General features: G+C 56.9%; 1 protein-coding gene across 1 annotated transcript; it reads right to left on the bottom strand.

Annotated features, from left to right (window-relative positions):
* Positions 1-917: 917 nt before the first annotated feature.
* On the bottom strand, positions 918-27,510 carry LTBP4 (latent transforming growth factor beta binding protein 4). Its single transcript, XM_032486016.1, is given in 34 exon segments — positions 918-1,330; positions 2,415-2,567; positions 2,963-3,343; positions 4,040-4,192; positions 5,189-5,335; positions 5,550-5,678; positions 5,973-6,044; positions 6,352-6,545; positions 6,547-6,631; positions 7,912-8,058; positions 9,162-9,287; positions 9,362-9,493; positions 11,026-11,157; positions 11,393-11,515; positions 11,907-12,032; positions 12,257-12,385; positions 13,280-13,399; positions 13,488-13,613; positions 14,079-14,321; positions 14,831-14,956; positions 15,644-15,769; positions 15,860-15,991; positions 16,581-16,712; positions 16,838-16,987; positions 17,714-17,878; positions 18,367-18,489; positions 18,586-18,660; positions 19,015-19,117; positions 19,194-19,441; positions 19,625-19,816; positions 24,586-24,695; positions 25,177-25,315; positions 25,485-25,543; positions 27,347-27,510. Coding segments are annotated over 34 exon segments (4,902 nt in total). The 5' UTR covers positions 27,496-27,510; the 3' UTR covers positions 918-1,175.

The raw sequence follows: 27,510 nt of genomic DNA on the forward strand, positions 1-27,510 counted from the left end.
CCATTTATACAACTTGAGCTGAACCTGGGAGATCAAAATTGGTCTCTCATGGGCCAGATAAGCTCCACAGGGTGGTTATAAAAATCTTATTTAAGATGGGGTAAGTTTCCCTCTCTGTTCCAGTTGACTTGTAAGCACAATGTCCCTGGTTATGAAGCCTCACTTTTATGCTTTGATTTTCTTACTCTGCACCTGCTTCTTTCTAATATCACTCACATGGGCCCCAAACCATTTGTGTTTGAGACCCTAACACTAACAAGTGTGTGAAGAATGACTCAGGCGCAGTCTTTTGTATTGATTTGTTCCAGTGCCAGTGAGCTCCCCCACTCCTGACCCCTGTCTCCTGAGCTTATGCCCATCCAGGATGTTTTTGGTTCTTTTGGGGGGGGAGAACTGTCTCCTCCCCATGGCCCACTTGTCCTAGAGAGTTTTTAACTTCTTTGGGGAGCAGGGGAAATGTGGGGTTCCCTCTAGCTGAGAAAAGAGGTAGCTTCCTGAGCAGGTGCTGAAGCTAACACATCCCATGACTTCCTGGGGCCCCACAAGGGGGGAAGCAGGGGTTCCACAGGATTTATTGCGTGGGTCAGGAAAATTAAAAGTCCAGATGTGAGATCTCACTCAAGTTTAGAGAGATAATGAAACAGAGAGCTAGGGAAAGAGAAAAACATAGACCAAAAGACAAAGGCAGAGAGACATGGAGAATTAGGTAGAGAAAACAAACAGAAAGACAAGAGGCACAAGACCGAGATAAAGAAACAAACCTAGGAGAAAAACAGAGACCAAGAGAGGCAGAGATAGACCAAGCAACAGAGGGATGGGAGTGAAGTAGCAGGGATGGGGAGAGGATAAATCCAAGAGGATTTATTGGCTCAAATAATAAACTGGAGCCAAGGTTTGAGAACAGGCAGACAGAGGCATAAGGTACAAAAGAGGTGTTTTTTAATTGAAAACTTTTATAAAACGGAGCGGGAATGTAAAGGGGACCGTGGGCTAGGCCCAGGCCAGGGGCGTTGGTAGGAGGGGCGCTTCTCCTATCCGTCGGTTTGTCTGACCGTCCCTCGTTTTCCGCCGAGTCCGGTATCCCTGTGCGCATGCGCGCAAGCGGGCGTGAGGGTGCGCGCTGCAAGGGCCCCGCGTGCGCAGGCGCGGAGTGGGCAGCCCGGGGCTGCAGGGGCTCAGGCCCGGGGCCTGGCGGGCGTGCAGTGGTGCGGCTCGTGTGAGGGTGCGAATCCTGGGCGGCAGATACAGCGGAAAGAGCCATCGGTGTTGACGCAGCGCGCGTTGATGCAGAGCGGAGCGGCAGCCTCGGCCTCGTCACACTCGTTGATGTCTGGGAAAGGGGGATAACAGGGGCGTTGTTCAACGCTGGGGACCCGGGAGCCCGCCTCCCTGGCCCCTGAGGCTCTCCTGGTGCAGAGGTGTGTGGATGCTGAGCCTCCTGTTGGAGTCGAAACCAGCCACTATCATCTGCTGGCTGTGTAGCCAGGGCAGGTGCCTTAACCTCTCTGTGTCTCAGCTTTGTGTTCTGTGAGATTGGTATGTAAGCCCCTAGGTCACTAGGTTTTTGTTAGGAAAACAATATTGATGATGATTTCAACAACAATGAATGCTTATTCTGTAACAGACATTGTTTTAAGCGTATTACATGTGTTAAGTTTATCCTCCTAATAACCCGATAAGGTAGGTACTGTAATCCCGCTTTACTGTATGTGCAAACTGAGGCCCAGTGTGGGGAAGCCCTTGGCCCAGTGTCACACAACAAGGCCACACTCTGCCCAGACCAGTTCTCAAAAACCCAGAGTGCCCAGCTCCCTGCTATTTCTTGGCTGTGAGACTTTGGGGAATTCAATTCCCTTTTCTGAACCTTGGTTTTGACACAGGTCTCACTGTCAGTGTAAACTGATATTCACCACTCTATGAAATGGGAAAAATTAGATGAGAAAAATTGAGCAAGGGAAAGTGACCTGTCCAGGGTCACATAGCCAGCTGCTGGATTGAGCCTGAGGTCTATCCAACTCCCCCAGAGTCCTTGATTGTAACCACCCTGCCCTACTACTGTCTAAACGAGGCAGACATGATTCATATTCCCATTTTACAGATGGGGAAACTGAAAGCTCTTCAAAGAGGTCAAGCAAATTGCCCAAGGTAGCCCTGGGAGTCCCTAGTAATTACACCCGCAGAATTCTACCCTTCCATCCTGCTTCAGGCCTGACCCTGCCCTGTGGTCAAGCTCGGCTGTCCTCCCAGCCTGATCTCTCCTTCAGGCAAGCCCCATCGCTGAGCAAGAATTACTTTCTGCTCCCCGCAGGCTGGCTGGTTTCCTTCACGTTCCTGATTACTCACCTCTAGTTAAGGTTTCCACCTTCTCTCGCACCCTTCCCCCCACCCCATGCTGGCCCCAGCCTGCCCCTTACCGACGCAGGCCATGCGGGTCATGTCCAGGCGGTAGCCGTCGAAGCAGTCGCAGGTGAAGCCCTCGGGGACACGCACACAGCGGCCGTGGGCGCAGCCGTCCAGGATCCCGCACTCTTCCGCCTCCAGCCCCTCATAGGGCCCGGCCTGGGCGCCTGTGGAGAATGCGGGGACTCTGGGATTGAGGTCTCTGCCTTCTATTCCTTATCCCTCCACGGATAAGTGTTCCCTACTAAACTGTCCATCCCGCTCCAGGGCCGTTGGGGGGGGGGGCGCCGTGGGGCCAGGATGTTTACGTCACTCCGCTCTCCTTAGCTTTCCCTGGGTCCTCATCTCTTTCCCGTCGGTCTATAGGTATGTCTCTGTTCCTCTTCATCCCTGCTCTTTGTCACTCTCTCCAATGGTGGCTCTGCCCATCTCTCTGAGACTGTCTCTCCCCCGCTTCTCTTTGTTTCAGTCTTTCTCTGTCTCTCCCCCCCTCCCCCTCCCCCATCTCTCTGCACATTTCCCTCCTAATCTTAGTCCCCATCACTCGGTCCACAGTACTCACCAGCATAGCTTCCACCTTCAGGCGACTCCTCAGGTTCTGGGAAGGAGCCACGGGTGTCGCGGGGCCGATACCGCCAGCGGGTCCCCGGGCCGGGTGGAGCAGGAGCTTCGGATTCACCGTAAGGGCCACCATCGTCCTCAAAGTCGGGCAGGTCGAATGGTGGCGTCCCGTAGGGGGCCTCCCGGCGGGCAAAGGGCCCAGGTGGCGGAGGGTAGGGGTCATAGGGTAGCACGGGTGGCGGGTACAACTCAGGCCCATAGGGAAGGCCCTGGTAAGGTGGACCCAGGTCTGGGCCATACTCGTAGGGGAGTCCAAAGCCACCTGGCCGCGGGGGTCCATACGCAGGGGGCCGCAGAACATTGCACAGAGCCTCAAAGTCATCTGTGAAACGGAGCCGAGCCTAACGATCAGCCCTTGCTGGGAGCTGGGACTAGGGGCCTATGAAAATGGGGTGGAGGTGTTTTAGGGTCCAGGACTGAGACGTACTGGGGGCCCGAGGGGTCAGGATGTACAGGAGGGGATCTGAGCCATGGGACCTGGAAGTCAGAGGATGAGGGGTCTGGGGCTGACACTGGTTTCCCAAAGGCTGAGAATTGGGGGGACTCAGGGGTTTTAGGAGCCAAGACATGAGGATATCTGGTGCTGTGTGTTGAATTCTCAGACACCCAGATGTGGGTGTCCAAGCCCGTGGAGCTTGGAGGTCTGTGAGCTATGACCAGAGAGTCTGTGGGCCAGGATGGCAGGGTCTGAGCATCTAAAGGTCCAGGATTTGGGGGAGGAGGTCTCATGGGCTGTCTTGGGGGTCTAGAGACCAGGAGTTGAGGGTCTGAGAGACCAGACTTCAGAGCTCTATGGGACCTGCTGAGTCAGGCCTTGGGGTTTCTGTGATTGAGGCTTGGAGGTCTTTGGGTTGTGACTTGGGGTCTAAGGGACCGAGATTTAGGGATGGGCTGGGACATAGTGGTCTGAGGGGCTGAGTTTGGGGAAATCTTGAGGTCTAAGACTGGGAGTCCGAGGGCCTGGATTTGGAGTCTGAGGGGCAGGGTCTCTGAGTGTGGCCCAGGCAGGTGGCAGTACCTGAGTCCTGGGCAGGGCAGAGGGCACAGTCCATGCCCCAGGCCTCTCCATAGAGGCAGCAACACTCTGTGTAGGTGGCCTGGCGATCCAGCCTGGGGCGACTGCACACAAGGTCAGCCCCTACTTCCTGCCAGCACACTCCCAGGTTGTCGTCTAAGGGCAGAGACAGCATGCATCAAGGTGGGAAGACACTCTGGTCCTCCCAAATGCTCATTCTCCTCCCCTGCTGGAGCAGCCCAGCCACCCTGTGCCTATCACCAAATCCTTCCCATCAGCTGTGATCTGACTCCTGGAAGTCCTCTGGGGTAGCTCCATGTGAGTACAGAGCTTGGTCCAGCACAAGGCTATCATATAGGAGGAGAGAGCAGAAGGGGTCCAATGGCTTGGAGATAGGGTCTGAGAGGAGGGTTCTATCCAAGTCTGGCCTCTGGAGGGCTCTGCGACCCCAGGGCTGTTCCTTTTCCTCTCTGAGCATTGTTTGAATGAAGTCTCAGGGTGTGGGAGGATGTTGTAGGAACAGGAAGTGGAAGAAGAATTTGGGTCAATGGGCAAAAAGAGAGAAAGGACCAAAGAAATAGAGAGAAACACATCCAAAGAGTCAGAGACTCAAAGAAGCACAGGACAGCAAAGATGCAGAGAGAACAGACCTAGGAGCAAAGACAGTCGCAGTGGCAGAAATTCAGAGAAAAGCCTAAAGACAGAAACCCAGAGAGATGCAAAGAGACAGAGACACGCAGGGAAATAACAGGAAGCACGCTTTTAGACCAGGTCCCATACTGTCCTTAAAAATAAAATTCCTCACAGCACCCTGTAAGCTAGGGGCTACTGCGAGTCCACCCAAAGTGCAGAAAGGAAGCTGGGCCCCAAGAGGCGATAAGCAGCGTGCACATGCACTCAGGGCCAGCAAGTGGCAGGGAGGCTCCTTTAAAACCTTTGCCTTGAACCAGGCCAGCTGGCCTGTGGATCTGAGTCAAACACCAAGACTAGAAGCTAAATGGGGCGTAAAGGGGCGTGGCCGAGCCACGCGCGCGAGGGGCGTGGCCCGGGTGCCGGCGTGAGGCCGAGCCCAGGGAACCCGGGGCCGGATGGTGTGGGCGGGGCTGGGGCGGGGCTAGTCGGCTGGGCGGGGCGGAACTGGGGGGAGGTTACCGAGGCTCTGGCTCTCGTTGGAGACACAGCGGCGCCGCGAGCCGTCCAGCATAAGTGGGGGCTCGCACGTGCAGTGGTAAGAGCCTATGGTGTTGACGCAGCTGCCGCCCTCACAAGCCGGCTCCTCGTCAGCGCATTCGTCATTATCTAGGAAGGCATGGAGGAAGTGATTAGGAAGACTTCCTCTCCCCTTTCCGATTTCCCCAGTGCATTGACAGTGTGATAGATTCAGTCTAGACTCCAGGAAGGACTTCCTGCTGGTGGTGGCCACATTCCAAAGAGAAGCTGGCGTGGCCAAGGGTTGGGGAGAGTCCCAGGCCGGGGGGAGGGAGGGGGGTGATGGTGGAGGTGGGGCTCCTACCGATGCACTCCAGTCGCTGGGCATGATAGTAGTAGCCATTGCTGCAATAACATGAGTATCCTGGGGCCGTGTTCACGCACACGCCGCTCTTGCACACCTGGTCTCGGAAGAGCTGACACTCGTCCACGTCTGCGGGAAGGATGGTTAGGGACGCGCCCCCCACCAAGAGAGATGGGAGCAGGCCAGGTTGTGGGGAGGGCTGTGTAGAGGGAGTGTGCGGCTTGCGGGGCATGATCAGGGAAGAGAAAGACAGAGATGGTGATAGAGACCCAGGAGTAGAGATCAGGGAAAATGGAGACGGAGAGACACAAGTTAGGGGTGAGATGGGGGAGACAGAGAAACAGGGTGAGAGACAGAGATAAAGAAAACAGAGACAGGGTGAGACAGAGCTGGGCCTGGGGGCTGAGGGTGAATGGGCCTTACCTCTCCGGAGGCTTAGGTCTCCACTGGGCGCCAGGTAGCCCCGGCCATGGGGGCACAATGACTGGTACTCGGCTGCACACAGAGACAAGGCTGAGCCCAGACACCCTTGTCCCAGCCCCTGCCTTGGGCCTGCTTGTGCCCACCTGCCTCAGTGCTCAGACTGGCCCCATGCCCACCCTCCACTGCCCAAGACTTGAGCCCTCGTGCCTGTTTGTATCCACTTCTCAGCCTCATGCCCACCTGGTTGGCAGCTCACTCTTGTCCACACAATGCCAGCACCTCAGCCCTACGTCCAAATGTGTCCCCTTGTCCCAGTCCCATGCCCACTTATTTTTATCCAAACCCTCAGCCCTGAGTCCATCCCTTGGCCCATGCCCACCTGTCTCGGTGCTCGGGCACTGCTGGATGCGGCAGCCGCTGCCCCAGCCCTCACCCACCGTGCAGCAGCACTCCTGCCATGTTACGTTCCGAGCCAGGATGTTGTCACATGCATCTGGAGCTGCCGTGTCAAAGTAGCACTCCCGGCGCCCGCTGCCCACAGGGCCCTGCCTGGGTGGGCTGGGCCGGCGGGGTGGGGTGGTGGGGTGGCCTGGCTGGCAGACCAGGGCTGGCAGGTCCGGGGCTGGCAGGTCCATGGGGCTGTGAGCCCGGGAATGTGCCTAGGGAGACAAGGGGCTTTAGCCTCCAGCCCCTATGTTATGGATCGGGAAACAGGCCCAGAGGGCCCCCAGCCATTAGTGACAGAGCTAGATTCCACATCTCTCACCACCTGTCCTCACCCCTCTTTCTCCCATTACTACCTCATCTCATCTCTGCACCTCTTGCCTCCCCACCTCCCTCTCCCAGGCGTCTCAGCTGCCATCACAGCTGCAGTTCAGGTAGGAGGAGAGGAGATTTTGCCGGCCTCTTGGAAGCCTCCCGGGGTCCTTACATTCAACGTGTCCCAGACTGGTCTTGGGATCTTTATATCCAACCCCCTGTCTAGGCCTGGACACCTGTCCCTGACCCAGGCAGCCCACTAGCCTGTCCACTTGGCCTCTCAGGGCCTCTCCCACCTTCCCTCTCCTCCCCTCCCATGGCCCCTGCCTTGGTCCAGTCCTGTCCTCTCTGCTGGGGTCCCAGCCCCCAGGATCACCCAATCCAATCCCCCTTTACGTGGCAGCCAGAGGAAATTTCACAATCTGATTATATCCCTCTCCTGCTCAAACCCTTTCCATGGTGCCAGAGTGCCCTCGAGAAAAGTCCAGCCTCCTGACCACAGTAAGTCAGTGTGGTCTGGTGCCTGCCTCCTTCTGTGGCCTCACTTCACTTCTCCCTGCCCCCTCCCTTGCTCTGTAAAGCACGTCGCCCTGAACTTACTGCAGTCTTCCAAACATGTCAGGTACCCTCTTGCCTTGCCAGGCCTTTGCCCTTGTAACCTCACCCCAGAATGCCCTCCCTTATCCACTTAGCCTGGCTCATTTCTACTCATCCTACTGCTCTCAGTTCAGAGATAACCCCCAAACTCTCCTTTAAGGCTGGGGAGGCACCTTCTCTAGATTTCCACAGCCCCTAGCCTTTCCCATCATAGGCTTGTTCCCTCTGGTCTGCGCTTCCTCCATCCCAGTGCTGACTTCTCCGGGTTGTTAACTGTCAGGTTATATCACTATCTGCCCCTACTAGATTTTGAGTCCCTTGAAGACAAGGTGGTCACTACTGAGTCCTCAGTGGACAGAATGTGGCCTAAACACAGTGAAGGAATCTGGTCAAGTCAGGACCAAGATCTACTTCTCCTGACGCTGAGTCCCACACCCAGGTTAACTCATGTTTTCTGAAGTTTTTTGTTGTTTAAAACAGCATTTAACTGATGGCAGCTGTCCACATCAAGAATGGTTAGACTCCATTATTTTTCTGCGGGGCCAGCAGCCATCAGTTCAGTCGACACGGATCTCAGTCTCACCAGCAGAAGTCCGAGGGGAAACACAGCGCCCAGTCATGGGGTCAAACTCCTCAGGGCTGTTGGGGCAGACACAGAGGAAGGAGCCTTCCACGTTCTCGCACAGGGCTGCTCCACACACACCCTGTAGCGTTTCACATTCATTCACATCTGTGAGCAGGAGAAAACAGCAAAGAGGGAGTCAATGGTTGTAAACCTCTGGGATTCCGTAAGTCTAAAGAGTCTCAGCTTTCAAGTGTAATTTATTTATTTTTTTTAATGACCTAGACCTCATCATCTACTTATCTTCTGGTGACAAACCCTGAATTTCTCTTGGAATCTCTCTGCTGCTCCATTTTCAACCCATGTGATCTGAGCAGGCCAAACAGAAGTCTGCATTTCTCTGGTTCAGAGACAGGCAGTCACCAAGCTGGGCCAGTCAAAGCCAGTCCTGAGACTTGTTCTAGAATTATTGAGAAAGAGCCTCCCTCTGTAGCTAGGGATGTCAAGCTGAGGATGTCAGCCAGAGGTGCCTTTTGTCATTGTGAAAAGAGAATCTGCCTGAACATAAATGCAATTGAGGAGAGCAGAGCTGGGAGAGAGCTAGCTTTGTTACAATTCCTATATCCATCTGTGCCTGAAGTTCAGATATTTCCCAGGACTTCACAGTTTTAATTCCCTTTAAAGAAATAAAGCTTGGTGTGTTTGCATTTGTCAAAACTAAGAAGATGTATAATTAAGACTCATGCATTTCACTGTATGTAAATTGAACCTCAAATAAAAATATCTGTAAACACATATTGAATTCTGGTTAATGATATGCAGACTGAAGAATTTAGGGGGAAATATATTGATGCCTACAGTTTAATTTTAAATCTATCCAAAAAATTAGATGGAAAGTTATGTGAGGAAGCAAGTATAATAAAATGATAATAGAATATAGATCATGGGTGTGCAAATGTTCATTCTACAGGTCTTTTAATTTGCTGTATGGTTAGAAAATTTCCTCTTTAAATGTTGGGAAAAAATAAAGAATGTGTATGTACACTTAAGATTAGTGCACTTTTACTACTTTATGCATGAATTTTGTAAGCACCCACAAAATCAAATCTGAATCAATAGGGTTTCCTGACTGACATGAAGATGATCTTATATTCCGAGGTCTGAATTTCATACCTCTAAAGTTTACAAGGATTCAGAGCTATGGAGGGGAGCAGGGCCTGACCAACCTCCTCCCCACCCTCTGGCTCCACCCACCCCTGGGAGCCCCGTACCCACGCAGTGACGCCCGTCCCGTGCCCCCTCGTATCCCTGGTCACACAGGCACTGGAAGGAGCCAGGCAGGTTCTGGCACACGGCATGGGCCCCGCAGAAGGACCGGTTCCGGCATTCGTCCACATCTGCAACCACCAGACAGTTAGGCCATTGCTGGACATTCTGTCCCCTCCAAATCCCTTGCCCCAGGGACACCCACCCTGGCATCCGCCCCCTGGCATGGGCTGGTAGCCAGGGTCACAGGCCGGTGTGCAGCGGTAGGAGCCAGGGGTGTTCTCACAGCGCTGGGCTCCACAAATCGCTGGGCCGTATTCCTGACACTCGTCCACGTCTGCAAAAGAGTGGGGAGGGGAGGGGAGTCACAGGCCTAGATTTACATGTTCCTGATGCTACTGCCAGTTCCCGTGACCAAGAAGTCTTTGAATCTGGTATTCTAGCAGTCTGAGCTTCTAAAGATGGCCTTCATACTCTTAAGGCCACATTACTATATCTTGAATAGCCTAAACATGGCCCCACCTCAGGGCCTTTGCACTTGCTGTTCCTTTTGTCAAGAATAGTCTTCCCTCAGTTATCTGTGTGGCCCCCTCCCTCACTTCACTCAAAGGTCTAGGTCAAGCCCTCCTAGTGTCCCCCACTGCTACTGCTCTTTAATCTCTGTCCATTTATCCTGCTTTATTTTCCTTCCAAAACTGGACATTATATTATACCCATGCATTTATTGACATGACAACTGTCACCTTTCTACAATGCCAACATGTCGGCAGGGATTTGTGTCTGTGTTGTTCCACACTGTATCCCCAGGGTATAGAACAGTGCCTGACACCCCCAAATTGTTTGCTGAATGACTGTTGAATTTATCTACATATTTATTGTCTGTCTCTCCCCTAGAATGTCAGCTCCATGAGGACAGTGATTTTGTTTGACTCATTGCCTGTTCTGCCTCCAGTGTCACACACAGTAGGTGCTGAGTGAATTCTTGTGGAATTAATGAATGAGATCCCATGAAACTAGATTTCCATGAATCAGAAGTCTGGCAACCCGAGCACCAAAGGCAGCCCAGAGTCATTTCATCTGTTTCACCCTCTCCTTCCCCCAAATCTTAGATTAGTCCTAGCCTCCTGTCTTGGTTAGTACCCAGCTGGCACCTGGTGGGGAAGGAGGAAGGTCAGGGGTGGGAAACCATGGAAAATGAGAAGAGGCAAAGGGTGGTCTGAAGGCAGAACAGAGACTGGAAGGAGTGGGCCTGTACTTTCCTGAGACCTGAAGAGGTCTGAGGAGTGGCAGAAAACAGAATCTGAAGAGTCCTATTTGAACTTGGAAGGGTGGAGCTTAAGCAGGTTGGAATCAGAGCTTGAAGAAACCTGGGAATTTCACACTGGGAAAGGATAGGGCCCAGGACAGCCAGGGTAGAGCCTCTATGGAGGGGCAGCTGGAAGTAAAACAATTGGTCAAAGGTGGAAAGAGGGTAGGTCCAAACTGAAGGGGTCTGAAGAGGGAGAAATGGAATTTTAAACCATAGGCTGATTGGAAATGGGAGGGAGGCTAACAGTTCTTTCTAGTAGATGTCTAACCGGGTATAGCCTAAAATGTGGCCTGTGCTCAAATTCAGAGGAGCATGCGCTGCTTCTGAAAGTGAGGCTTGGCCTGTTTCCTGATAGGAGTGTCTTGCCCCATCCTCTGGCCTCCCCTCTGCAAGAAAGTACACTGGTGGCTTATTTCCACCACAAGGATGGGGAGAGAATTAAGTACACTGGTTTGGAGCTTTCCCCCCCCTCCCAAGTCCGTGAGGCCTGGTGCCCCTTCTGGGTCTCCAAGAGAGCCAACTTATACAACTTTTTGTGGGAGCGAGGGCAGTGGTCTCACCATCACAGGTGCCCTCAGGGCCCGCATGGTAGCCAGGGTCACAGTCGCGCACACAGCGGTAGGAGCCGGGGGAATTTTCACAACGCTGGGACCCACACAAGGCCGGGCCCCGCTCTCGACATTCATCCACGTCTGAGGGGGGAGGCAGGACAGACAGTCAGATAGGGAAGCAAAGGAGGCAAAGAAGAAGAGGAGAAAAGGCTGGGGAGTCAAGGAGGGGAGTGGAGAGTCAGAAGGGGGAGGAGGGAGACACAGGAAAGGGAAAGGGAGGAAGCAGCGGAGGGAAGGGAGCAGGGGACACAAATGGGGGACACCAGTGGAGGAGTCCAGGAGACAGAGGGGAAAGAGATCAGGTGGGGCCACTCACCAAGGCAGGAGGCGAGGTCTGGGCCAGCGCGGTGTCCCGGAGGACAGACGCACTCGAAAGAGCCGTCGGTGTTGGTACAGATGCCACTCTGGCAGAGGTCCTCCTCGCTACACTCGTCCACGTCTGCGGGACAGTGTCCGAAATCAGGGGCCCATCTCCTTCTTGGCTTAACATTCCAGGCCACTCCCCTCCACCGCCCTTTTCCTGCCCTTCTGGCTCCAAGACCTTGACGTCTTCTGCACCTGCCTTAGTCTCCTCCCTTCCCTGCAAGCTCCACTTCTCCAACAGGTTTATCTCAGTCCTTTCCAATCACTGCCCAATTTTTCCGACAACTGCCCTTTCCCCATTTCCACTCCCAACTCCGCCCCTAGGAGATTCCACAAGCCCCGCCCTCTTGATGCATTAAAACCCTGACCAAAAATTCAGACTCCTTATTCCACCTTCTTCTCCCTGACCTGCCTTTTCCTGGCATAAGCCCACACTTTCCCGGTCCAGGCCCAACCCGGGTACAGACCGAGGCAAGAGGATCCGCGGGGTCCAGGCCGGTAGCCGGGAGCACAAGTACAGGCAAAGGAGCCGTCGGTGTTGAGGCACTCGCCGTGGGGGAAGCAAAAGTCGCCCTCCAGGCACTCGTTCACGTCTAGGGTACGTGAGAGATAGGGCTGCGGGGTCACCAGTCCCGGCTCCCGAGACCCAGGCCCCGCCCACAAAGCGGCAATCCCGCCCCCAAGCCACACCCCAGATGGCTAGTTTCTAAAACTCCACCATCAGTCCCTTAGTTCAGCTCCCAGCTCCCCAGCAGTCTTTGCCCAGGAAGCCAGGTCCCACTCCCAGGTTCTCCAGCCCTTTCCCCGCCATGCAAACCTGCGCAGGGCCCGGGCCGACCAGATGGTGCCCGGTAGCCTGGCGCGCAGGTGCAGCGGAAGGAGCCTTCGGTGTTAGTGCAGTGGCCGTGGGGGCCGCAGGAGGCGCCCGAACTGCATTCGTCCACATCTGTGGGAATGGGGATTACAGAAGGGGTTTAATCTTGGGACACACTGATGGATCCCACTGGGCAAAGGGGTCTGAAGGAGATGATTGGAAGTTGGATATGGGTATGGATTTTGGGTTGGATATGTGATGAAGGCTTCATGGCATAAGTCTGTAGGGGAGACCAGGTTTCCTTAATTCTGGGGACCATGATTGGGGGTCCTTTGAGTCTGGGTTTCTTCAAACTCCCTGTGCCAGGATCCTGGAGTCAAGTGAAGGAGCTCTGGACTGAGACAGAGGTCTGACATTAATTATAAGGGGTCAGGTATTATAAATCAGGATCATTGGATGGGATTCTGCCGAGTCAGGAGTCAGAGTGTCTAGTTAGGGGTCACTGTTGAGGATCATGAACCCAAATCAGGTCACAGGGAAGGGACTCTGAGATGGGACAGTGGCAGTGAAAGAGACAGGATCAAGCATCACACAGAGTCAGGGGTTGTGGTCAGGGTTATGGGCAACAGTTATGGTTAAGTCAAATGTCACAGGCAAGTTTAGGGATCATAGGTCACATACAGGACCAGGGGACAGGCAGAGTCAGGAGGGTCACAACTGCTATCATGGTTAGGATCAGGGGTTATCAGCAGGGGTCATGGTTAAAGTCAAATGTCACAGTTGAGTTGAGGCAGAAATCACATGCAAGGTCGTGGTCCAGATCAGCAACCATAGTTTTGTCAGTGGTGTCTGCAGTCTAAGTCAAGAGTCACAGTTAGGCTCTGGGGGTTGTGGTTCAGGTAAGGTGACTGAGATCCAGGTTAGGAGGTTATGGGCCAGGTCAGGGTTGTAGCCGAGGATAGGGGTCACAATCTGGGTCAGGAGTCATGATGCAGGTCCAAGGTCACAGCCAGGGCCTGGTCTCACCAGTACATCGGCCGTGGTGCAGGTGGTGACCAGCAGGACAGGACCTGCACTGGAAGGAGCCCGGTGAGTTCACACACTCCTGCCCAGGACAGGCTAGGTGGTTCTCACATTCATCCACATCTGGGAGGCAGGGAAGAGGGTGGTCTTGAAGGAGTGGCCCAACAGCCCCCTCACCCATCCACACTCCTCCCTCCCTCCCCGGCCTCACCCTCGCACTCGGAGCCAGCAGCATTGGGCTGGAAACCCGTGGGGCAGACGCACTGGAAACTGCCTTCTGTGTTCTCACACCGGCCATAGGCGCAGGGCGGGGGGCTACGGGCACACTCATCCACATCTGGGGCAGAGGAGACCAGTGGGGCTGAGGAAGGGGCCTGTACTCCCTGCCATCACCGTGCACCACAACATTCCATCCTGGGGGCAGCATCCTGGACTTTGCTCAGGCTGCTCCCTCCTCCCAGGACAGACCCTTTCATTGTTTCCCCATTAATTGTCTCTGCAGCTGCCCAGATGAGGCCAGGGCACCACCTCCTGTATGTTGCTTTCCCTGCCTCAGAGTTGTCCCTTCCTAAGGGTTCTCACAAGCACATCCAAAGTAACATCCAAAAGGGAGGAAGAATTCTCCATATTTGGAGAAAGAGAAGAAGTGTCTGAAGCCAGACACTCCCCATCCCTTCATTGCACCCCCTCCCTGTCCTCCTTCACTGAGCCTCATCACCCTGCCTCTCTGCCCCCCAGTCGTGTCTCTCTCCAGTCCTCACAGCAAATGCAGGTGGAGTGGGCTTAGACTCAGCACCCTCACCTTGGCAGGGAGCCCCTGGCCCTCGGGAGCGGAAGCCAGCTGGGCAGGCACAGTGATAGGAGCCCACTGTGTTGTCACAACGGCCTGGCCCACAGGGCGGTGGCTCCTGGGCGCACTCATCCACATCCTCTTCGCACGCCGAGCCCCGGAAGCCAGCCGGGCACACACAGCGGAAAGAGCCAGGCAGGTTCTCACAGACCCCTCGGCCACATAGGCCTGGGCTCTGGATGCACTCATCCACATCTGCCCGGAGCAAAGAACCCAGGTCACACCTTCTTTATGAACCTCCCTGCAAACCAACTGCCTCCGTGCTCTACTCAGCTTCCCTGACCTCCATCTCTTGGAGTTTCCACCCTCCATAACTCTGCCACCTTATCCCCCATCATTCTAACTCTCCATCCTCCATTCGTCTCATTTTTCAATCCCTATTAAGCTTCCTGTCTGCCTCTTAGAACTCTATCTTTCTAGTCCATGTCAGTTGGCCTCCTTATACTCCTCCATAACTCTACCCCTTCCCCCATTAATGACATCTCCATCCCCCATCCCTCTGCTTCTCTATTCTCTATGGCTCAGCCTTCCTATTTTCCATCATTTGACCTCTCCATCCCCAACAGGCTCCATGTCTGGTTCTCAGAGCCTGGCCTCTGAGAACCCATCAATCAGCCTCCCTCTTCCTCATTGCTCTGTCTCTTCATCTCTCCGTCCTTCACCATTGCTGCTCTACCCTCCCCCCTACGTCCCCAGTCCCTCACCCTGGCAGCTGGCTCCATGGGGCGCAGCCTGGTACCCAGCGGGGCACACGCACAGGAAGCTGCCTGGCGTGTTCTCGCAGCGCCCACGGTCACACGGTGGCGGTACGCGGTGGCACTCGTCCACGTCTGCGGGCACAAACCGAGTGCCTGGGACTGGGGCAGACACTCCGCCTCCTCCCCTCCCCCAGACGGTTTGGCAGAGCGGGGACGGCGGGGGCGGAGCCAAGCTTAGGCGGGGGCCGGCTGGGGCGGGAGCCCGGGGCGGTAGGGGGTTCGGAGTGGGTCGGTTCAAGACTAAACCGAAGCATAAGCGGGAAGGGCAGCACTGTGGCTGGGGACCCAGCCAGGGCCGAGGTAAAGAGGAGAAACGTGAGGGGGGCCATTTGGGGAGGGCAAGGCCTGGGGAGGGCAAGGATGGGAAGGACAGCTTTGGGGGCCAAACAAAGGGAAGGCAGAAGCGAGGGAAGGGTTGGTTTGGGGACCTGGCACTGGGTGGAAATCAGGAGTCGTGGTCAGGAGATAGGTTGCCACAGCTGTCTGACAGGGGAGGGTCCTGGGAGAGGGCAGGAGCTAGTCTGGAATATTGCAGGGGCGGGGCAAAAGGAGGGACAGAGCCGGGACCTAGTCCCGGAGAGTCCCGGCGGTAGTAGGGCAGGGACCTGCCCCGACGGGAAGGGCCCGCTGGGCCAGGAAGAGGCAGTGGTGGGGCCGAAGCGAGAGCCGGAGCTGTTCTGGGGACTGGGCCAGGGCCAAGGCAGTAGTTGGGCCGAAGGGGCGTGGGACAGCAGCAGGGGTGGAGCCTGTAATTCTCACCCAGACACTCCGCAGCGCGCGGGCCGGCTCGGAAGCCCGGACCGCACACGCAACGGAAGCTGCCTGGCGTGTTTTCGCAGCGCCCGGGAGCACAGGGCGTGGGCACACGGCGACATTCATCCACGTCTGAGGGTATGGAGGGGTCTGGTCAGGAGGTGACCAGGTAGAGCGCCCCACCTCCGCCCTACCTCCGTCCCCTCCCTCCGCCTGGCTCACCCACGCAGTGTCTGCCCTGCGGGCTGAGCCGGAAACCGGAGTCGCATAAGCAGGTGTAGCCACTGGGCCGGGGGATGCAGCGTCCGGGGCCGCAGATCTGGGGATTGCGCTGACACTCTCCCGCAGAAGAACCTGTGGGGATCGAGTTAGCCAGAGTTCCCCCATCTATAAATCCTCTGTCCCTTTCATCCCAGCACAATCCCCTCAGATCCTCCGCCTAAAACACCCTCATGGATGTTCCTCCTCAAATCCAGTCTTCCCCCTCTGACACCCCTGTCCTTCATCATGGGACATTCTCATCAGATCCTCTACCTAATCCACCCCCAAAGTCTCCATTTTTGAGTATTTTGCTCCAGTCCTCTGCCTGAGATATGTTCTTAGTGTTGTGAAAACTAATTATTTGTTTAACGTTAACTGAGCACTTACTATGTGCCAGGTACTTCAGAGACAACTCCGCATTTTATAGATGAGGAAACTGAGGCTCAGAGAGGTTAAAATGATATGCCTAATTGATAGAGAACTTGCATCCAGACCAGTCTGACTCCAGCTCCTGATGTAACAGCACCCCACCCTTCAAACCTTTCTTTTCTCACCCACTCCATAACTCCTCTGTCTGTCACATCCCTATTTGTTCTACTCTGCAATCTTCACTTTGGAGTTTCCCACCCCCAACTCCTGCCTGTAATACCCCCATTAACGCCCTCGATTCCCTCTACCACACCTGATTCTGGGATATCAGGACCAGTCCAGGCAGGGATGCTGGGCAAGGGAAGCTCAGGGCCTGGCCGGGGCTCTGGCCAGGGCTCTGGCCGGGGCTCTGGCCGGGGTTCTGGACGATGAGTGGGCAGAAAGCCTGGTAAAGAAGGGATATCAGCAGTGGAGACCTGTATTTGGGTGTCCTCACTCATCTCCCCTTTTCTCTATAGGGCTGGGGCAGCCCCTTGGAGATGACACTCCCTCCTCCAGAAGCCAGCTCACCTGTGGGTGGCCGAGAGGTGGAGGATGGGACACGGTGCTGGCTGAGGGACACTCGGGGTGGCTCCTGGCCCAAGGGTCTGGTGTTGTAGCGGAGATCGGAGGCTGAATAGTGGTAGCCAGGGCCAGCTGGACAGATCTCCCGAAATCCCTCTGGGAACAGGAAAGGGAGGAAGATCAGCAGAGAGAGGTCAAGAGAGCAGGAGGGGATGAGAAGGAGGTGGGGAGGGAGAGAGGAAGGGAGTATAGTGTCTGGCCCTGACTGAGGATAGAGCTTGGCCTGGGAGTGTGTCAGGAGTTTGGGTTGGCTGCTGAGATGGGGTGGTACCCTGGCCAAAGAATGGATGTCTCAGAGGCTAAGGGTAGGACCAATGATGTTTTTCTCTTTGGGATGAAGGCAGGGACAGTAGTTTAGGGCAGGTGGTTTGGTGTCTACAGGGACAAGGTTGAAGGCCAGGAAACAGTAAGGTCCATTGTGGGGTTTGGCTTTATGCAGAAGATTGCCAGGGAGGTGTCTCTGGGAGGGGCATATCTGGGGCGGGGCCCAAGGTGGAGCCTAGGGCCAAGGCAGTGTCTCAGGAACTGAGGACTTGGCCAAAGCCTGGGGAAAAGGTTGGAAGGCAGCACATCTCAAGGGCTAGGGGGGCAGAGGCTGGGGGTGACATCCAGCGGACACAGCCTAACTTCAAGTTCGTGTGTCTTAGGTGTGGGTGTGGCCAAGATGGGGTGGGGACCCAGGCTGAGTCCTGTCTTAAGATAGGCTGTCTCAGAGGCTGAGGGAATGGCCAAGGCTAGGGTCTAACCGGGTTGGAGGGGCGAAGACTGGAATTGGGGCTGTTTGCATCAAATCTAGAGCAGGGCCTGACAGGAGGAACTCACCTGAGCCGAAAGGTGGGCAGAGCTGGCAACCCCGGCCCCAGGCTTTGCCTACACGGCTACAGCAGCAGATCTGTTTGGTGATGTTGCGAAGAATGGGTAGTGAGCAGCCACCATCGCGGAGTACGCGGAAGCAGGGCCCTTTGGCCTCTGAGATCACGTGTTGGGCTGGGGGAAAGGGAGAAAATTCTTCAGGGTGGGGTTGGGAATGTAGAGGAACTAGGGGATCTGTGAGGCAGGGGAACGGTCCCAAGGAGGGTTTGGTGGGTGTGAGGGGCACTTAGGAGAGCTCTGGGAGTCTAAAGGAGAGCTGAGGGGTCTGAGGTCTGAGAAGAGTTTGGGGCCTGAGGAGAGCCTGAGGGGTGGATAAGCCAATCTGGGAAGGATCTCAGGATCTGAAGAAGGTGCGGTGGTCGAGACAGATGAGGGTATTTGGGAGCCCGAGAGGAGCTGATGAAAGTCTGGGGGATCTAAAGAGATCTAGATCCAAAAAGTTTGGGGAGTTCTTAAAGAAATTGAAGAAGGTCCAGGGAGTTTGAGAGTGTGTAAGAGTCTGAGAGGATGGGGAAGGGGCAGTCTAAGAGAATTAGACCCAGGGATGCTCTGGCATAAAAGCAGGTGGACATGGGACCCAGCTTCAGGCCCCGGTGGCTCACAGATGCAGCTGCTGCGGGACGAGTCGAGCAGGAAGCCGTCGGGGCACACGCAGGTGTACCCTCCATGCGTGTTCGCACACTCGCCGTGCTGGCAGCGCCCACCAGTCGCGCACTCATCCACATCTACGAGGTATAGGGTGATCTCAGTGGGGTCAGGGGCAAGCTCCTCGCCAGCCCCATCCCTCGAGCCAAGCTCCTCCCACCCCGGCCCTGGCTCACCTTCGCAGGACCCATTAACCCTTTCAAAGCCAGTTGGACACGGTCCATCTGGGGCTCCAACTTGGTCGGAGCTACCTGTGGACAGAGGAGAGGGGCAGGTGAAGAGAGGACGGAGTAAGCGGGGACGAAAATGGAGTGGGAGGAACTAAAAGATGTTTGGTGTGGTTTGAGTGCTAGGTCAGCCTTATGTTGGTGATTTGCATGAGTGGCGCTATGGCACAAAGGTGGGGTGAGAACAGGTCAGAAGTCAGAAAGTCAGGTGAGTGGTCCCAGACAGTATGGATAGGCCTAAACTGGAAAAGATCCCCACGACGGGGTAGGAGTAGCTAGAATTTGTGTACAGGATATATCTATGGTCAGAGTACCAGGAGCGGTGGGGTTTTCACATCTCCCCAGCTCCAAGCACCTTGGGGACGTCCTGAAGCTTACCCAGGTGCTCCGAGCACAAGTGACAGTCGTGAACGCCCCAGGCCAAGCCGTCCCCTCTGCAGCAGACCTCCTGCGTCCGGAGCCCAGGCAGCGGGGACGCACACTGTGGGGAAGTGTAGGGTGAGCGCGCCCCCGCGCGGTGGCACGCTCCGGGCCCCTCCCCATCAGCCTCCTCTCACTTCGCCTCCGCGCAGCTCCCGAAAGCAGTAACCGAAGCCCGAGGCATCTGAGTAGCTGTCCTCGCGCGGCGCACTCTGTGCCAGCACGGTGTAGGGCGCTGCAGCCTCTGCCCGCGCCGCCGCCTCTGCCCGCGCCACTGCCTCAGCGTCCGCCTCTTCCCAAGGGCCAGACACACGCTCCACCTGGTGCACCACCACGGACGCCTCCTGGGGGTGCTCCACGTGGACGCTCACCATAGACGCCACGCCTGGAGAGAGGCACGGAGGAGCAAAGTGGTGTCTGCACAGATTCTTAGGGACTGGGACTAGGAATGGGGAAAAGGGCAAGATGGAGAAAGGTACTCCGGGGAAGGCAGGAAAGATGTGCATCAGAGGAACGCTGAGGTGGTGGACAGAGGGGTCGGAGGGGACTCAGGCTGTACTCTCCTCACCATGCTCGTCGTCGCGGTGGTTGGCCAGTGGCATGGTGTACACAGAGCGGGTGAAGCCTGGCATAGCAGGGGCCGGGGGCCGGGCGCCGGTTGAGTGTAACTGGCAGAACTTGCCAGCGAAGTCCGGGGGACAGAGGCAGCGGTCAGGCTTCACGCACACACCTCCGTTGTGACAGATCAAGGGACACAGGACTAGGGGGAGAGTGAGGACACTCAGGGAAGGCAACCCTCTGGGCAGCCCTCCTAGGGCCAGTGCACTCAAGCTAGCTCAGTGCCTAACATTATAACTACACCCTAAAGGCATCAGTCAGTTCTAAGTCGTTCCGCCATGAGCTGTCACCTCCCCAGTAATCCTGGCCACTTGCATTGCCTGAGTCCAGTCATACAGCCCTCGATGGTAAAGTTCCTCCCACTGGATCCGCTCGCCACGCCCTCCAGCTCTTGATTCACTTTCCTCTCACCCCGCCCTCCCTCTCAAGTCCCACTTTCTGGCTGAGTCCAGGCCTGCCCAGACAGCGTTGTCCCCGCCCAAGGGCTCAGCCCCGCCCACTCTAGCTCGTGCCTTCACATCTAGCCCCACCCATTTTTACTGTTCCAGCCCTTCAGTCCCAGCGCTTGTCACTTCTATTGACTAAAACCACATTTTAGCCATTCCCTGGCTCCATTCCCCTCTAGCAACTATGTCTCCTTGCCGTTCTAGGAACGCCCACACCCCGTTTGGCCAGGTCTACGACGTTCAAGCTCCGCTCATAGGCTATGCGTCCCCCGCCCCATCTATGCACCCCGCCCACATCACCTTCTGCTACCCGCAGGATTGTAAACCTCGCCTATCAAGACGTCTAACCTGCTGCCTTTAGCCCCACCCACCTTCCTTTCCTCACGTTGATTTGCCCTGGCTCACGTTCCTCTCACCCCACCTCCTGGCGATCTGGGCTCCTAGACCCACCCACCGCTTTGTCTCCGCCCAGTTCTAGCTCTGTCTTCCCGCCTCCGGTAGCCCCGGGGCAGGGCCAGCGAGAACGAGCCTCCTTTCCCCTCTGCGCGCCCTCGCTGGGCCTCAGGCCACCTTTGGGCGGGGCACTGCCAGCTGTGCGGCGGTGTAAACAAAGGGAGGGGTGCGGAGGGGGCAGGGCGGCGGCTCCGCATTCCGGACCCTTGGGGAGCACTGGACCCGCTGAGCCAAAGAAGGCTGGACGTATCCTGCGAGGACACCCCCTCCCTTTCTCCCCCAGGGCTGCCGAGAACAGCTGGAGACAGCTGTGCTGAGGGGAGGAAGGGGGCAGGCGTCCGGGGCCGTCCAGGAAGGCGTGTGTGGGTTTTTGAGCCACACACTGCAGAGAGAGGAAAGCATAGAGGGACCCTCCTCAATTTAGAAGGGTAAAGAGACTGGACTCCTGGGAGGAGTTAGAGGGCAGCACTCTGGGGTTCAGAGACCGCTCAAGTTTTCTGGAACAGAAAAGGAGCTATCCCGGAGGAAACTGAGCACCCTTCAGCAGAAGAAATCCAAGTCTTTTTAGGGAGAGTTACCTAAAAAACAGGACTCTATTGTCTTCTAGGGAATGGCCAGTTTGAGGGTGCTGAGGTTTAGATGGGAAGTGAAATTCTTGGGAGTCCCCAGCACATGAGAGCCTCAGTTGTCTGGGAAGGCTCTAAGATACTTGGAATTACCTTTCCCCTCCCAGCTAAGAGATTAGGTACTCAAGTCATTTGATTAATGGCTGCTTGTGGGGAGAACAGTATCTGGACACCTCTTGGGAGGAACAGCTGATCAAGACCAACTTTGGTTTTCTCTGAAGATGGATGCATCAGAAGTTCCTGGGGAGGGAGTCAGCTGGAAGAGAACGACTTGGCTAGACAGAAATCAGGGATCTCTGATGGGATTCACTTGGAAATATAGGAAAATGGAAGCCTTTTGTGGGAAGAGAATTTGGCTAGGGAGCAGAGATATCACTCTGCTTATTATAGAGCTTGTAATCTGGGGTTTCCCCTGGAAGCGGGGAGGGGTAGCTAAGGGACAACACTACAGAGTTATCTGGTGAGGGGCACAGTTTGGGGAGATTATATCAGAAGAATGGGAGCGAATTTCACTGGAGGGGTTGGTCCGGAGTCTGCTGATAGAGGTGCGGAGGGGTTTAGGGCCTGAGGGTAGAGACACTGGGCTTTGCTGGTGAGGAGAGTCAGGCCAGGGTTCCAGGGTGCTCTAATAAGGGTCCTTAATTGAGTGGCAGGTCTAAGGAGAGGCTGAACTAGGAATCAAAATTCCAAAATAGGGTCTCTGCTAGGAGTGGTGGTAATCCAGCTAGTTCTGGGGGCACTTCCTAATCTCCAAAGAAATTTCTCTATCTTTTCTTGGCCTGAATGTAGGCCCCCCACCCAGCTCCCTGAGGGCTCCCACACCCAGGGCGGGCTGTTAGATGGGCACAGGCAGCTCCATGCCCCCACGCCCCTATAAGAATGAGGAGCTCAGGACACCGAGGTCCTCCCGAGGTCAGTCCCCCTCTGGAGGCCCCTCCTTGTGCCTCCAGGGGCTTGGCACCCTCCTGGGCACGGCGCCTGGCACGGGCGCGTTGGGGTTGGGCCGGGAGGGAGTGAAGGAAGGAGGGAGGAAGGGGAGGAGAGAGGGAGTGGCAGTGGGCGGGGGCTCAGGCGGGAGATGAGCTCACGCCGGCCAGGGCTGGGTTGGCTGGAGGCCAGGCTGGGCGAGTTCTCAGCGCCAGGGGCCCCTACTCCCCACTCCAGACGGCCTCCGGGGCTGGAGGCAGGTAGGGCCGGACCCTGAGAGCCCACCCATCATCACACCCGGCGGCCAACAGGTGTCCTATCCACCCCCCACCTCACCTGAACCCCTCCCAGGGGTTCCCCATCTCTAGGGGAGCCTGGTGCACAACCTCCTTCTGTCCCCTCTGCCCCCAGGGGGCGCATTTCCTCCTAGGCTTCCTATCTGGATTGCTCTTCCACGTGCGACCCTTGCAACTCAGGGTCCTGCAGAGCCCTGCTTCTATAGACTCTTCCCTCTCAGCTCTCCGGACCAACTTTCCTCACCCCAATCTCCCTCTTTCCAGGCACTCCCATCCTGGACTTGCCTAATCCCTCCCATCCAAAGATGCAGAAATTGGGACACCCTTCACAGCCCTGGAACTCCCCCTTGGATTCTGGGGACCCTTTACTCAGTCTCAGAATTGGGACCCCTTTCCCTCAAGCTCCCAAACCCCTCAATTCTGGTATTCCCCAATTTGACTCAAAGGCGTGAAATTCGGCCCCAATCCCCTCACATGGGACGCCACAGGTCCCTGAGAACCCTTATTGCTTGCGAAATCAAGACCCTCAGGACCCAACCCCAAAAGCCAGGAATTTGAGGCTCTCTTCCTTAAATAGGCTAGGGATTCCCCAGCACTACTGCACACGGAATCTGGGCTCCCTCCCCCTAGCCGACTGACTCCCCCATCCCAGGGATCCTCCTCCCCCTGGGAACCCCTCCCTCGGGACCACCACCCCGCACTCACAGGCGCGGAAGCCGGGTCCCCCCGGGGCCGCCCCGCCGGGCGCGCCGCTGTCCACGCTGGTGGCGTTGCGGAGCGCGCAGGTCGGGGTACAGCGGGGGCCGGTGGGCCCATGGACGCAGCTCAGGCCGCACACGGCCGGGGTGAAGAGCACGCGGAGGCGCTCTCGGGGCCGGCACAGCCCGGGCTGCGGCCGGAGCAGCGCCAGCAGTACCAATAGCGACACCCAGAGCAGCCGCGCGCCGCCCGCCATGGCTGCAGCGCCGCGCTCCGCCGCGCCGCCGCCCCAGCCCGCCCGAGGGGCCCGGCCGCGCCCGCCCGCCCGCGGGGGAGGGCGGCCGCGCCCCCGCTCAGGCCCCCCCATCCCCACCACTCCCTCCCCGGCGGCCGCGCGGGGGCGCGTGGGGCTGGGCGCGCAGCCAGAGGCGCGCAGGCTGGGCGCTAGACTCGCAGGGGGAAGGGGAGCGCCCCCTCTGCCCCCGCCTCACACCAACAAGTGAATGGGGCCCGCAGGGGAGTGGCGGGGAAGGCAACAGGTGGGGGCGGGCCGGTTCCCCCCACCCCAGACAGGGCTGAATCCATAAAAAGGAAAGAGTAGTGGGGGCCACATTTGGGGAGAAAGCTAAAGGCTGTCTCTGCGTTAGGCACAGAGAAAGGGGCTTCATGTGGGTACGGGGCTGTCATGGCACATCTGGGCAGCCAGGTGGCACATCTAGGGGAGAGGAGAAGGGTCGGTGTACCAGGGCACATGCAGGAATTGGGGGTCTGGATGGTGGGCAGGAAGCTGGAGGGGCACATCTGAGGACGCAGTCACATCTGACCAGGACCCTCACACCTGGTATAAGTCGGAATGGATTAGGGGAAACGGTGGATTGAGATTGTGGGCGGGGGTCCTCACATCTGGCCGGAGGCCCACATCTGGAAGACTTTAGGGAGGAGGGGACACATCTGGGCTGAAGGCCACAGCAGGAGGGGGACTTTCGAGGGTGGCTGAGACTAGGGGGTGTGCTAGCTCAGGGGCCGAGCGCTGGAGCCAGAGGAGGGCAGAAGGAGGGTGGGGAACGCAGTGGGAGGCCTTTGGCCCCTAGCCACCCCCCTCAATTTTGGGCATTCGGTGACCGGGCAGGCGCCAACCCGCACAATCGCTTTTGTTGTCTGGGCTAGTTCGGCTGCACTCTCTGCTGGGACAGCGCCCCCCTCTTCGGCTGCCGGGAGCCCGGACACTTGGCTTCCCGGCCCCACCCCCTCGGGTCAGTGCCTCTGGCCGGCGTCTGGTCCTGTCCCGGGCTCACCTCGCGCGGCCGGACGCCAGGGTCCCTAGAGGGGGCTGCGACCTGGGGAGGGGTGCCGAGCTACAATGGGGGGCGGCTAGGCGGCGGCTGGACCGTGGGAACCAGACAGCTTTATCTGGCCCGGAATCCTCCCCCCCCCTCCCCAAGGAGGAAGGGCGGATGTTCTTACCCCGGGCCTGGGCGGCGGGGGCGCGCTGCGGGGGCCTCCTCCTCAGCAGTGCCCGGGCCCCCGGCCCGCGGGGCCGCCGTCGCCTCAGCAGAGCTCGGGCCTCCTGCAGCCTGGGTTGGAGGGGTGCAGAGAAGGAGCTGTCACCGCGGTTAGGCTGGCTCACCCTCGGCTGGAAGGGGCCTCCCACACAAGGAGGTCTCCTAGTGGAGGCTCTGTCCTTCCCACCTCCATCTCCTTACCGGGACCAGGCCTTGAGCGCTCCGTAGAAGCTTAAAAGAAACAGAGAAAAAGATGGTGGGAGAAACAGAGATGAGGAAAGGAGAGAGAGAGAGAAGAGAGACACAGAGGAAATGAAACAGGTAAGTACGAAAAGGAGCAGAGACAGATGGAAAGAACAAATACAGAGAAGGGGACATGGAGATAGAGACAGAGAGACAGAAACTGAAAGACCCAGAGACAGTGATAGGCAGGAAAAGGAGAAATAGAAACAGATACAAGTTGATAGACAGAGAGAGAGCAAAGGAGGGGAGAGAAAGATGTGCTGGAAATGGTGGAGGAGTTGGGAGCTATTGGGGAGGGTTACACACTCACGTAAGTGGCTGCCAGTTAAGGGACACTTGTCTCTTCTTCACTCCGGGGCTGGGGCTGGGCAGCTCTGGGGACACTGGAGTCAGGCACCGCCGAGGGCCTGCACACTTTTTGGGCTGGCAGCTCAGGACCCTGCAGGAGGCTTCAGAGACAGCTAGGGACTAAGTGGAGAAGGAGGTGACTGAGTCCCTCTTTCCACAAAGTGCATTCAGCTCTCCAGCTGGAATAAGGGGGTGGGGAAGGGAGCCCTCAGCTCCTCTGCTCCTACCACCTCCCCCCCACACACCTATACCCCACCTACAGGAACCCACCTCTGAAGCAGCGGCTCCTCCTGGGCGACCGGCCTGGGCAGCAGCGACAAGCAGCAACACTATAAATAGAGGAGAGGAAGTCACTCAGGCCCCTAGCACTGTAGAACTCCCCAAAGGAGGGAAATGAGGGATAGGGAAGGGAAAGCCAAGGTAAGGCTTGAGGGTGCTCAAAATTGAGATGTGACCAATCTGAGGCACTGCGCTGGATGCCTCGGCTTCCCCATCTGTACAATGGGAAGCAAACTGGTTTCGACTCTGCAGGGATTAAGGTCACAAAAACCTCAGTTTTATTTTACTTTTGAATTGTTTGGGGTAAAGTATTATTGGAAACGACATTTTAAAGTCTTTAAAAATGATTTTTTAAAAAGACTCAAAGGATTTCGAACCGCATTTCCAAGCCCGAACTAGGAATCTAGAACCCCGCCCTCCCCGCACGTCCCTGTCCTGGACTCAGCCGTCATCCCGAGATTGGCCGGCAGGTGACGCCACTTCCACAGGCCTCAACGGCTGGGGAGGGAGGTCCTCTTTTGACTGTGGGTCCAGCGGGGTGCTGAGGTGGAGGGGGATACAGGAGCCACAGCCCAGGACTGAGAATCCCGAGGCCTGAGTTCTAGCCCGTTCCTGCCCTTCCTCGCTGTGTGTCCTGGAGCCAGCGTCTCCTGGTCTTTGAACCTCAGTTTTCCGCCTGACCAGGAGGAAGGAGTCGTTCTTGGAGAAATCTCCGCGCCCGGAGGGTCTCAGATTCTTGCTGGAGAAGCCCTCAGCTCGGGCGCAAGTGCGTCGCAACCAAGGGGCCCCCCAGACAAATCCATTGTCCCCAGGCTAAGGGGGACGAGGGACGAGGGAGTGCGCACAGGCCTGGAGAGAGGGGCAGTGGGGGGATGCTGTGAAGGGGACTCTGGGCGTATGGACTCTTTTCAGACGGGTGGGGCCCAGTAGGGGAGGTGGCTGCCCGGGTGGGAGACTCCGGGACCCCTGATCCTGTCGTCATCCCTCCCGCCTTTTCTCCGGGTTAACCCCTTCCCAGCCCCGCCCCCGGCGCGGCTCGGGTTACTAAACGCATTCGCAGAGACCGAGGCGGGAGCGGAGCCCTGGGCCTTTGTAACGGAGCTCTGGCCGCAGGGCGGGGGTTGGGGGTACTGGGCAGACTATTTCCTTCGATCTCGTCACCCGTGGACAGGAAGGGTGGCTATAACCCCAAATCTATAGGAAATTCTGGATTTCTTGCCGCAAAATCACTGGTACCTCATTCAAGCCTGGAATCCTCTAATTCTAGGAAACTAGAGCATCCCCATCCTTCATGAAACCTGGAGGCCCCCACCTCCGCACAGTTTTCCACAGCCCCTCCGCCAACAACCCAAAAGTCCACGTTTTCCTAACTTATTAGGAAAAAGTCACTTTAATTATTTCAGGCGTTCCCAAACCCTAGAAAACCAAGACGTCTCAACTCCCGCATAAAGTCCCTTGATAACCTCCCATACTCTTCCTCCTTAAGCACCCAAGAAGCTTGGGGAACCCCATCCCAGCTCGGCCCCGCCCATCTATCATTTTAGGAGAGTTCAAAGCCCCATCCGCATATAAACTGGGGCCCTTCTCCGAATAAACTCTAGAATTCCCTGGAGCCATATCCGTCTCTACCACACAGGAGGAGAATCCTTCCCCTCAAAATCTCAGTACACCTCGGATTCTAACCCCTACAAAATAGAGGGAGGGCCCTAATAAATCCAGGAGCTCTGGTCTTCATTCCTATCCAGAGGCAGTGGGCTCATATTCCCCTAAATCCGAAAGTCCTGGTCTTTCAGGACCGCCAGACTTATTGGGTGGAGAGGGCACAAGGATGAGGGGTCCGCAGCAGGGCTTACCCAGCCGGGCGGCCCGGGATCACCGCAACCTCGACGGCCTGGCTGGGGCTGAGGCCAGCGGCGGAGGCGGCTGTGGCGGCCGCTGCAAGGAGCGGTAGCAGCAGCACCAGCAGGAGGGGGCGGCGGCCGCTGGGGCCAGGCAGCCGCATCGTGTCCGGCGTGGA

The sequence above is a fragment of the Camelus ferus genome, chromosome 9 (assembly GCF_009834535.1).
Source record: "Camelus ferus isolate YT-003-E chromosome 9, BCGSAC_Cfer_1.0, whole genome shotgun sequence".
Classification (NCBI taxonomy): Eukaryota; Metazoa; Chordata; class Mammalia; order Artiodactyla; family Camelidae; genus Camelus; species Camelus ferus.